We start from the raw sequence: 12,737 nt of genomic DNA on the forward strand, positions 1-12,737 counted from the left end.
CATTTCAGATTCAGTCAAAGCGATCGCATCTTAATGATCATTGTAAGTGCAAACAATTGTAGCAAATACGATTCTTCTTAACTAACTTGGGCTCAGGTTGTCTGGTAAGAGCATTTAGTGCACGGTACCTTGGGTTGGGTTGGGATGTTGCAGGTTCAAAACCCAATGGTATAGTTGTATAACTGGTAGGTAATAGGTATCTGCTTAACCCCAACTGTTTTCAATAAAAAAAAATATATCATTCTTACCACCAAAACCGTGTCGTTTAGGGTATTTACGTCATTGTGCATACAAAAGCTCCAACTCGTAAATCTTTTGAAAATGCAAGGGCGTGCACGCCATTTTCCAAGATCCAAGTGCATATGACGTCTCGCATAGTCAGAACCCTAAACGAAAATGACCGAAGTACCCTCAACGGCAAAACCAATCTCTCATGCTTAAAGAGGCAGCCGCTGCATACTGCAGCCCAGGAAGGCGGGAAGAAGATGGGTGGCCGGAAAATCGAGTTTCTGGCGTTGGTGGTGCTCTGGGCGTCGTCCATCTCGGTGGGCAGCGGGTGGGGAGGGGCGGTGACCTCCGCCGCAGGGTACGACCCTGCGGACCTTGGGTCCGAGGAGAGGGTGGCCGCCCTGTTCGAGCGGTGGAGGCAAAGGAACGGGAGGGTGTACGGGGACGCAGGGGAGAGGGAGAGGAGGTTGAAGGCGTTCAGGGAGAACCTTGCCTACATCGACCGGAGGAACAGGGAGATGAAGAAGGGCAGCAGAGGAGGAGGAGGAGGGCACACGGTGGGGCTCAACCGCTTCGCCGACATCACCAACGAGGAGTTCAGGAAGATTTACTCGAGCAGGATCAGGAGCCCAGGGAAGAGGAGGGTGGAAGGGATCGAAGTGAGCCAGAGGAGGAGGGAGCTCATGTCGTCGTGCACCGCGCCCTCGTCGCTCGATTGGAGGAAGAAGGGGATCGTCACACCAGTCAAGGATCAAGGACAGTGCGGTGAGTCAGTGTCTCTCTCTCTCTCTCTCTGAAAATTGGGGTGCAAATTTTGTTGAACTTTAAAAACAAGTGTTGTTAGTAGAAAACTGCCACGTCAAAACAGACGTTACAGCCTGGGCTTATGGCATAAGGACACCAGTCGGGTGCTTGTCATTATGACACGAGCGGACACGTACACAAAATATTATTTTAATATGTTAAGTAATGTTTTAATACTTTTTCATATGTTTTCAATAAAAATATACAATTGTACAGTTAAGATATCAAAAGGATAGTTCCTTGTTGATTAAAAATTAAAAAATTGTGTGTCCTCACGTAGTGTTTTCTGAAAAAAAATCGAATTTGCGAGTCAAACTCGTGTCACGAGTCTTCGTGTTGACGAATCTTTGTGACATCTATCTTGGCAACGTGTCCCTGGCACGACTGAGTTGTGCATCTTTTTCTATCGCATTTTCACACAATAAAAAATGCAAAAATACGTTCCACCTGCTTCCGTATTTCTATAATCAGAGCTTCGTGATAATTTTAAAACTATTTCGGTAAACATGCATTTTTATATATTAAAATATCAAACAATCAATTTTATTGATTAGAAAAAAAAAACGTGTTCGTATTTTACTTTCGAAGAAATTTTTGAACTCACATGTCCAACTCATACCTGATTTTTAGATAGTTGTTCACCTAGCTCTATTGTTGGTTCAACTAGAGCGGATCAGGTCCGAAGAATTCTTACTGAAAACTGTCCAAAGCACCTTTGATGCTGCTTATGATCAAGATGAACGAATCGAAGCCGTTCATTCTGCAGTCATTGATGCCGTTCATCTAGAAAGCAAATAAACATCACAGAGTTTATTTGGGCTCAACCAAGCAGGAATGGCTTATTTTGGGGTTCTGGTTCATTTTGACGGTGAAAGGCATTCAAGGTGTCTTGGACAATTTTTTATGGGAGATTCCTTCGTCCTGTCTGTCTTTAAACTCATTTGGACAGAACTGAACCTATACTACTTCTCATATTGGGAGTAGAGGTGGTTAATGGGCTGATTCGACCGATAATCGGACCGAAACCGGCCGTTGGAACCCGGACTGGCACGGCCCGACAGTTACATTAACGGTCTGGGCTTAACTCGTGCACCGTGTATTGGGCTGTGCCGGTTTCACCCCTCAGCCCCAAAACCCGTTACTATCCAGACCAACTCGTGAACCGGATCGAACCAAACCAGCTTCGTCTAACAACCCGTTCAGTGAACCCTATCCATCTCAAGAATAAGACAAGTAGTCTTAATTTTATTTTTAGTTGTAATATTTATAGTTTTAGAATTTTTACTTTCTAATTTAAATTTGTAATCCACTTATAAATTTTTTTCCGTGGGTTTTTTCGTTCAGGTTTTTCCACGTAAAATCATGATGTCCATTTTATTTGTTTTCAATTCTGCCTATTGGATGAACCGGCCCGCCTAAGCCCGGCCCAACCACGCTGGTTCCGTCGGGCCAGTGCGGTTTTACCTTCTTACAAACTGTCCGATTCAATGAATCAGCCTGTCTCAACTGGTCCAGTTCATGAACCAACCCGTTAATGGGCGTGAACCGACGGACTGCATGCCGGGCCGTGCCAGCTGCCACCTTTAATTGGGTGGCTATAGTTTGGCCAAATCTGGTCAATGCCCACTGTGGATCCGGTGGATCCGGTCAAGGCTCTAAAACCCAAACAAATGGCCTGCAGCTTGACCTAAGGTAGGTTTGGTTTGACACTTTTTAATAGGTTTTAAAAAGTGAATATCATTTTAACAATGCTCTAAAAACAACAAAAAAAACAAAACTTTTTTTTAAGTTAGAATTTTAAAAAATCAGATTTACTTTCGCATCCATGCTTAGCTTTTGAAAAACACAAGCAAACGTACCCCTAATGTCTTTCAATTAAGAAGGGTAGGAAACAAGATCATTATATTGTATACATTATATTGTATACTACCATCGCCATCATGGTGCAAGGACCGCAACACTTGATCAACCATCTGGTGTTGGGCCCCACAGCTGACAGGTTGTGTCTCAAAGATTGATTGTGATTGATGGGTGCAGCAGCAGTTTTTGCCCCCAGTGCTCACTATAAATTTATTTTTGTACTGTTAGAATCACAAATTTAAAAACGTTCTTATCGCTTTAATATCATGTTAATATTGCCACCTTTTTTTTATAATTGGTGATATTTTAAAAACATTGCAATATTTTGAGGATGTCATAGATTTCTGAAAATACATCAATAAAGTCAATGATATTTTCAGAATATCGCATATATTTGTTTCAATAGGTCCTGACAAATATGACTTGGCATTGTAAGTAGGTCTGGCAAAAGAGCCGAACAAACCAATCAAGGCATGTTTGGGATCAACTCATTTACCAATGGATTGAGCTTGTGACTCGCTAGAGTTAGTGTTTAGCTGAGCCGAGCTCGAACTCAGCTCATTCATGAATGTATATTTTATGCATTCTTCTTTATATATGTATATACTTAGTAGTTTACCAATGAATATTATACCAATAAATATTATACTAATATTTATATACCAATGAATATTATAGTTAATAGTTTATAATTTATGTATATATATTTTATGCATCATTGTCTTTAACAAATGCATGCTGATGAAACCAGGAAGCTGTTGGGCATTTTCTTCAACTGGAGCTATGGAAGGGATCAACGCCATGGTCACAGGAGAGCTAATCAGCCTCTCAGAGCAGGAGCTCGTCGATTGTGATACGACGAATGACGGGTGTGATGGAGGGTACATGGACTACGCCTTCGAGTGGGTCATCCAGAATGGAGGCATTGACACCGAGTCCGACTACAGCTACACTAGCTACCTTGATCAAAGTGGTACCTGCAACGTTACCAAGGTATGCTTCTTTGCTACTGAAATTGGGATGTCAATGGGTCGGATATATCCGATGTCCTACCTGATACCGAATCCCATTAGTCGTATTCAGTTAAGAAAACTGAATCGGATTAGCATTCGGGTTCAGATTCGGTATAAGAATTTCATGACCAAATCCAATTGCATGTATTTTTGGGATTCCGTATTTAGCTTTTTCCCATCCAAATCTGAACTCGAATCTGAGTCCGATTAGCCAATATCCAATTGGTCAGATTTGGTATTGGCAATATCCAACCCCCAATCAGAAACCGTAAGTCCCTAGTACTGAATACACCCCAATTCAGATTGTGGTTTGGACTTTAGGATTATAGCATTTCATATGAGAGCTTTCTTGGGGTTGAACATGGTGGAAAAAGTTTTAAATGTCTGAATATGAGGCAGCCAAATTCTTATAAGAAATCAATTTTGTTTTTTGTGTGTGTGTTTTTCTCATGTTTTTTATAAGCAAAATATCAGCAAATGAAATAAATTAAAAATAAGACAAAAGTATGCAAAAAGGGGAAAATACAACATATAAAAATAGGGCAGTCACCTCCCCCTCAAGACAACTGATGAAAATGCAAATAATGTGATAAAATCATGTTAAAAAAATGTCATGATACTTTGGACATTTAAACAGCTGGGCAAAATATCATGATATTTTGGTTAATGTCTCGTTACCTGTCAGTTGTCACAAGTAGAATTGCAATAGTCCCGGTGATTTCATTATATCCTACTGAGATTTTCTTCCTTAACTTGTGTTTTTCTTTTATATTTACACGGAGAAACCACCCCAAGATCAGACTTAGCCGCACTGGCTCTGCCTGCCTTACGACGGTCACTGTCCCCCTTGCCCCAAGAGAGTCGTCACGCTCCGGCTTGATCAAGAGATTGACATAGTGAGAAGGGGCCCATGGGATTTGATCTCCTAGGCCCAATCTCACTATGTCAAACCCTTTCGGGGCTGTAATCTAACTTGGTTAGCAAGAAGAGAATACCATTTGGTGATACTAAAATTAAGCCACCAATAATGTGCTGCCATATGCAATATATGCATCAGTGATGTTCGAGAAACACTTAAAATTTCCTTGTGTTTACTTTGTTACTTTCTAATTCTGTGGCTTATGAAAACGTTGGCCCAGGAGGAACGCAAGGTGGTAAGCATCGATGGGTACGAGGATGTGCCTGAAGAAGAAAGTGCGCTACTCTGTGCAGTTGTTGGCCAACCTGTTAGTGTTGGAATCGATGCCTCTACGATAGACTTTCAGCTCTACACTGGGGTAAGCAAAATCTATCTTTTCTGGTGCATGCTTTGTGGGCTTCCTGCAGATGTATTTCAAATCAATGCTGCTTAATTACTTATGCATGGGTGCGTTTGAATGCTCGTATCTCAAACTTCGGGTCTCAGATCGGTTTATTTTGAGCTTCAATGCTTCTTCATGAATCTCGGGGCTGTCCGGAGATTTGTGAATCTTTACTGAAAAGTGAATTTCATGGCCTCATTTTGGGGTGGATCCGGATTCGTCTTTGTTTTACCTCGAATCTCAGCATGTGCTGTGCTGGATTCGATGTACGCATTAGAGAGATGTGAAGAAATCAAAATTCTTTGGCAGAGTAGTCTACGAGGGCTCCATAATACACCTAGCTAGGTGGGTCAGCTTAAGGCTTTCAAGTTGAAGGATGTCAAGACTTTGATACCTTAGATGGGTTGGCATCCTTGGCTTAAGTTTGACATGCCCTCTGGTCAGCTGAGGATTTTTTTAACTGCTTGGGGTTGTGCCATGCAGCAAGCTGTCAATCTCTTCCGGACCCCACCACCTTATATGTAGGTTTCTCCTTGTTAAATATCAAATAACAAAAGGACAATGACTTAGATGACACTAATTTTTGGCACAATGCCATAACTGACTGCCAATTAGAAAAATATAACAAACATAGCCAATTTACTGTTTTCTTGATAGTTTTGCTCTTTTGTTTGGTGGATATCATGTGCCTGATTTTTTTCCGGGCAACAACTTAGGCAAGTGTTTGACCAAGGAACCTATTTTTTTAGGGGATAAAAGGGTAAAATCATCAAGAAAAAAAAATTATTGGGCCAGTTTTGTCATATTTTGAGTCGTGAATTAACCAAAAATGGAATGGTACCAAAAGTAAGTGCCATCTATGTCTTTCTTTGTCAAAATAAAGAAAGAAAAAAGATCCTCTAAAATCTTAAACTTCTAAATCTTTACACTAATTCTTGCCTCATTGTTCAAGACAAGCTCCTCATGCCGCTACTCCTAATAAAGGCTGTTCAAAAAATTGCACTTGCACGCTATCGTGTCTAAGCATCGATTTGAACATGATCAAGTTCATAAACTACAGTCAGAGCGAAAGAATTTCGTTATGTGATGTTTCACTTTAAGATGCCAGAGTCCATGAACTTGGTCATGTTCGAAGTTCATCTTTAGCCTTAATTGTGGCACAACTGTTCAAGGACAAACCAACTGAAGTAGAACATGTTATGTAAATGGTGCAGGGGATCTACAATGGCAGTTGCTCGGATGATCCCGACGATATCGACCATGCGGTCCTGATCGTAGGTTATGGATCAGAAGGTGGTGAAGACTACTGGATTGTGAAAAACTCATGGGGAACAAGTTGGGGTGACAACGGCTATGTTTACATGAAGAGAAACACTGGCTTGAAATATGGACTCTGTGCCATCAATGCCATGGCTTCATATCCAACAAAGGAAAGTTCAGTATCTCCAAGCCCTTATCCTTCACCATCAGCACCACCGCCACCGCCACCCCTGCCATCTCCGCCACCACCAAGCCCTTCCCCAGCGCAATGTGGAGATGGATCATACTGTAATGCTGGTGAGACCTGCTGCTGCGTTTTTGAGATAGCTGATATTTGCTTCCTCTATGGCTGCTGCGAATATGAAAATGCAGTTTGTTGTGAGGATTCGGACTACTGCTGCCCTCGGGACTACCCTGTATGTGATGTTCTAGATGGGATGTGTCTTCAGGTAAAACCCTAACTCAAGAAAATCAGACTTTGCTAACCTTACTGGCCCCAACTATTAAACGTAGAAACTTTGAAGGTGAATTTGATTGCCTAGGATCTAGGGTTTGAGATGATATAAGAATCTAGGACGACACCCTAATGTCCACCTGCACCCGCCTAGAGATTCCTATATTTAGGCGGTGTTTGGATGCAACCATTTATCCATGAACAGGAAAAGGTGGGATCTTCTATTATAGACGATAATGTGATTTGCCAGCTTATCCCGTTTATCTAGATAAGTAGGTGCACCCAAACACCCCCTAGATTTTGAGGTTCTCAAAATCGAGAATTATTTCCTTTAGATATATGATACAGAAGATCCTATAGCCATTCAACTGATGCTTCCGGATGGCTAATATCAGTCCACATCCAGGTGAGAATGTAGGCTAATCTTAACCATTGGTTGGATGGCTAAGATTGAATCTGGGATGGATTCTGTGTGTCCGTTCGTGTTTGCATATGCTTGTGAAGGATTCTCTTAGGGAAGAAGTTCCAAACATGATGATCTTGTTTTGGTTATGCAGAACCCAAAGGACTTGCTGGGTGTGAAAATGAAGAAACGCAGGCTTGCCAAACGCAAGTTCCCATGGACAAAGTTTGAAGACAAAAGGAAGGAAGCCAACCAACCACGCGAGCTCACCTGGCGTGGGGAAGGAATTGCTGCTGTCTAGAGATTGCACCGTTTTCTCTCTGTTTCTTTTGGCCTTGTGTTGATTTCATTTACGGTTATTGGGCAGCAACTCGATCTTGACGTGTTAGACATGAAGTTGTACCTTATGCACTTATTCCACAGAAAGAATTTCTTTTAAAAAGAAAAAAAATTTAAAAAACTTCATCCAAAAGGTCTGTTTTGAATGTTGTGCAGTCGGACAACCCTTCGGTTTGCAACCAAGACACCATAATGAAATTCTATTGTGGAACCAGTCAAAGTGAAATTTCAGGAATATAACAGTGATTAATACTATGCCTCGATAGGTCACTGAATTTGAAAAAAATGATCAACAAAGAAGATAACAAAAATATCCTTTCAAGGAATAAAAAATAATAACTTTTGTGCCTATGATACGAGATCTAACTGACACACTAGAAATAGTCACCGAAACGATTGTACTCTCTTTTCCGGTTCATTTTTAGTGGCATTAAAAAAAGAATTTGTTTAGTATACCAAACATAAAAGAATGTAGGAAAGTTTGTTAGTTTTTCATCAAATCGAAGCACACATACACTCTGGTTATCGGGACTAGGTCAGATAGACCAGAATGCAAAAACGCACAACAAACACAAATGTATTTTTTTTTTAAATTTTTGGGTGAACCTACACAAAAAATATACTTCTAATGATGATTTTTTCAATTTTCAACAGCTAACTCAACTTCGATTAGACAATCTCAACTCAAACATAAAAGATATTCCACTATACGAGATTTCAAGAAATAGCTTCACAAATCCGAATTCTTTAAAAAACAAACAGCTTTCGAATACCGATTCCAGATTCAAAAAGCAATAACAACATCCACAACACAAGTTTAACAAAGCTATCGGGTTTTAGCCAAGCACATTCCTTTAACTCCAATAGTCATAAGATAAGATCTGCATTCTAAAATTGTCAAGGAACACACACAACACTTTTGGTCATGAACAACAATGACGGTTCACTTCGAACAACAATGGTGGACGCCCTTCACGTCCAGAATGATACCACGAGGATGGAAGGCATCTTACTTGGCTCCTCTAATCTTGAATACTCAAAGTTTAGCTCAAAACACTAAAATCACTCATTCTTTATCCAAGTTTCTTCTCAAAATATTTTCAAACTTTTTTAAAGATGCAAAAAAGCCCTTGCTGCAATTTTTAGGAGCTCTTCTGAAAAAGAAAGTGCTTGTGGTTTTCATTGGTTCCTTGAGAGGTCACATTCCAAGAGACCAATAAAAGGTCATCTTTTGAAATATTTATCTTACTCTCCTTTTGGCGGGCAAATGGAGAGCCACCAAGAGTGAGATGATAGTCCCTCTTGGATGATACCTCCAAGAGACCCAATGAAGATGGGAGGTAAGGTGGTTGGATTTGATTGGACCCTTAAGTGACCAACTCACACCTTAGCTAATGACACTCTAAAAGATTTGGTGAATAGGAGGACTCCAGCCTAGATGGATTAAACATCCAATATTCAAAACAAAATTAGATCCAATATCTGGATTCATAATTGAAATAAAATATAAAACTACCCTTTCCATCCTTTAGTACCACAAATAGAACCATCCGGATATGTAGAATTCAGTATCTCTAAAAAATACAAATATTTTTTGAGTGATTCCAAAGTCACCAAAAAAATAGAACCATATATCAAAAAGAATTTTCTAAAATGGATGAAACAAAAATCTCAAAAAATTAAATCATATAAAATAACCAAAATACCCCTAAGATCCATTTGGACCAAAACAGGTCGAATTAGGCTTGGATCTTCTGGGGTAAGACTTTCCGGATCGAATCTTCAAAGATGGATCACTTTCGTGCTCCTTGCTAAAATTTAAATACTCTAGATTCCCTACATCATCTACCCTAGGTTCAGAAGGCTTTGTCTTGGAGCCGGATCCTCTTCAAGCGATCCTCCATGATACTGCTTCAAATGCTTGACATTAAATATATCCAAAGTCTTGAAATGATATGGTAGTTTAACCTTGTAAGCATTTTCATTAATAACATTAGTAACCTCGGAGGAACCAATGTACCGGGATGCTAGTTTTTTATGCATATCTTGAGGCATTCTTTCCTTAGTTAAAGTAACACAAACCATATCACTCATTTGAAAGATCACTTTGCGGTGTTTTTTTTATCAATTTTGTACTTACCAATACTATCTTGCAATTTTTTATGTACTTGAAAAATTTAGCTTGGGCAAGTATATGCAGTCAAGAATGAGGTTTATGACCAACTAATACTCTTAATAGGGTACCTAAGAATCTATTCACAACCTTAGTTTGCCCATCAATTTGTGGATGATGAACAATACTAAAATGCAATGAAATGCCTAATTTCTTTCACAACAATCTCAAAAAATGCTCTATAAATTTAACATCCTAGTCTGAAGTTATAATTTTAAAAATACCCTACAATCTATAAACTTTTTTAAAAAACAAATCAGCTATATGAGACACATCATGGTTTTTCTATAGGGTATAAATCTAGCCATCCTTGTATAAATATCTACCACAACAAAAATATAATCTAGTTCATAGGACGTTTTGGGTAGACCTAATACAAAATCCATTGTGATGTATTGACATGGTTTTTCAGGAATAGGTAAAGGTAAATATAATTCGACATTGGTGACACTACCCTTAGCTAGGTAACATATATGACATTTTTCTACAAATCTGGTAACATATCTTCTTATATGTGGCCAAAAATATTTTGAAGATACTAACTTCATAGTTTTATCTCTAACAAAACGACTTCATTATGCAAACAAAAAATGAACATAATTCTAAGGAAACAATTAGGTATACAAAGAAAATTTTCCTTAAACAAAAATCCATCCACCAAAGAAAATTCAACATGCTTATTCTGCTTCAAAAAAACATTAAACTCTAGTAAATATTTAACCCATTCAGTTTTAAGTCTATTTAATTTATGTTGATCACTAACATATTTTAAGGATTCATGGTTAGTATGCAAAATGAATTTATTTTAATGTCTCATGATTAGTATGAAAAATGAATTTTCTATGCACAAGATAATGATGTCAATGCATGAGACCTCTCATCCCGATATGTTCAAGGGAAGATACAAAAAAAGAGCAGGTGGGAGAAAGGAAGAAGGGAGAGACAACAAAAGCAATACAAGTATAGGGAAGTCTAAGAGCAACCTCCTACATTTGTGGGTTCATAAATGAGGCAACTCCTCCTGATTCATTGAAAATGTACATACAGGGCATTGCCATTTGCATGTGCAAGCATGCTGGTGTGGCTACATCCCATGGTCTTTACAGGATTGCCCTTCTTGAGATCTGAAATGATCTCAAAGTTCAAGCCTATGTAAGCGCATGCATGGTGACAGAGAGAGGCAGCCCTGTTTGCTGAAAGCACCATAACTAGGATTATTAGAACCCAACGATCCTATGCTAGGCCCCTCATTAAAACACACACACACACACACACACACAACCATATAGACAAAATACTGGACACCTACTCCGTCAGATCATTACAGCAGATATCATAAAAGATGAAGCATACAAATACAAGCAGCAACCTGTAGGGAGAATTGGAATGAATCTCAACAGGTTAATTCCCTTGGTTAGAACTGGAAAAACAATTCTTTCAAACTTCTTTCTTGTATATACATGCACAATTCATGTAATATACAAAGCCCAAGCCATTAATGTTGATCCTTAAATTTCTGATCGAGACTCATATGCTCATTTGCCAGGTATCTCTTTCTATAATCTGAAGGCTGTGTTCCAGCTCAAAAAAGTGGTCATTGAGTTCATCTTGCAGTGGGACTTTTTTTCCTTTTGGTGCAAACTTAGTTCATACTTCCATCCAAATGAAAAGGGAACTTAGAGGATCAATTTGCCTCTTTCAATAAACAAAACTGCCGTTATGAACAATACAAAAGATCAACATCCTGTGTACATATTATAAACAGGTTGAAGGTTCATGCAATGAGTTAATGGAATAGCACAAAATTCATATGCGTTTTATATCATACTAAAACATTAGGCTTGCACTTGTGTGATGATCAACCGGTCATTTCCACTATGATTATGAAAATAAGAGTATACTAGAAAGGCTGGCTTGAAACCATATCTTCAGCCAAAAGTTGGATTCTGAAAAAAAAAGGGTACCATCTGACCAGCCTTCTCAAATATGCTCGCTGATGCAACATAACCATAGTCACATATATAGGCGATATTTTGAAAATATAGCAATAATATCACTATAAATTCATAAAACGCTATTTTAGGAAAAAATATTCTGATATTTTGAAAATGTCAGAAATTCAGATATATATTGCGATATTATCATGATAACATCACATTATTATCAATTACTTCTTACCCTTTTACTTGTTTTCTATATCCTAAGTTTTTCTTTTTTCTTTTACATTTTTTACTTATTTCTTTTATTACATGTGTATTTTATTATCTAAACATGTTATTTTCTTACTTATTTATGATATTTTTATATTTTTAAGAACTTTTTAAGCCCCAAGTTTTCCTGAGATTTATCAACTAAACCTACATTATCACAAAAAATCGCCTTGCCGAGATATAGCTAAGACCGATATTTGTGACTATGAACATAACAATGACAGTACAGTAGTCTGTGATTGGGAGAAAATGAATTACTCTGAATCAAATGGTTGTGGCCCTCAGTTGAGGGTTCACCACATAGCTCATTTGATAACACTTGTCGGCTCTGAAGAGCTGTCCTCCACAAGCAATGACTTTTGCTTGCATTTGATAGTCAACCAGTCTTTTTCATTATGAAAAGAGAACATTAATTTGTAGAAAAACTAGCATGGCACTATACTTTCAGAGAAAAAGTTATATTCTGGAAAGAAATCAAATAGTTTTGCCCCGTTTGTTCACCACATAGTCCCGTTTGATCACACTCCTGTCTTCTCTGAAAACTGCCACAAGCAAAGGCTTTTCTTGCATATGTCCTTTTCCATTAAGAACATGAAAAAAGAAGATATTATGGGTCAGCCCCTATGTCACACGGATACTCCATTATGGATGCCGTTCCATATTCCTTTATATAAGTCATACTGGAAACTTAA

General features: G+C 38.6%; 1 protein-coding gene across 1 annotated transcript; it reads left to right on the top strand.

Annotated features, from left to right (window-relative positions):
- The first annotated feature begins 362 nt into the window (after positions 1–362).
- LOC149843819 (low-temperature-induced cysteine proteinase-like) lies at positions 363–7,796 on the top strand. Its single transcript, XM_090000974.1, has 5 exons — positions 363–993; positions 3,644–3,885; positions 5,045–5,182; positions 6,421–6,915; positions 7,478–7,796. The coding sequence occupies exons 1-5, from the start codon at positions 363–365 to the stop codon at positions 7,622–7,624; spliced, it is 1,653 nt and encodes a 550-aa protein (XP_089857100.1). The 3' UTR covers positions 7,625–7,796.
- The last annotated feature ends 4,941 nt before the right edge of the window (positions 7,797–12,737 follow it).

Source organism: Nuphar pumila, chromosome 3, assembly GCF_984573655.1.
Source record: "Nuphar pumila chromosome 3, dmNupPumi1.hap1.1, whole genome shotgun sequence".
NCBI classification, from domain to species: domain Eukaryota; kingdom Viridiplantae; phylum Streptophyta; class Magnoliopsida; order Nymphaeales; family Nymphaeaceae; genus Nuphar; species Nuphar pumila.

What these genes read in the sequence shown, in the direction of transcription:
- LOC149843819 (XM_090000974.1), top strand. Translation starts at nt 363, where the DNA reads ATGACGTCTCGCATAGTCAGAACCCTAAACGAAAATGACCGAAGTACC. An exon ending in GTACCTGCAACGTTACCAAG is followed by an intron (nt 3,886 to 5,044) that starts GTATGCTTCTTT and finishes ACGTTGGCCCAG; the next exon opens with GAGGAACGCAAGGTGGTAAG. An exon ending in TAGATGGGATGTGTCTTCAG is followed by an intron (nt 6,916 to 7,477) that starts GTAAAACCCTAA and finishes TTGGTTATGCAG; the next exon opens with AACCCAAAGGACTTGCTGGG.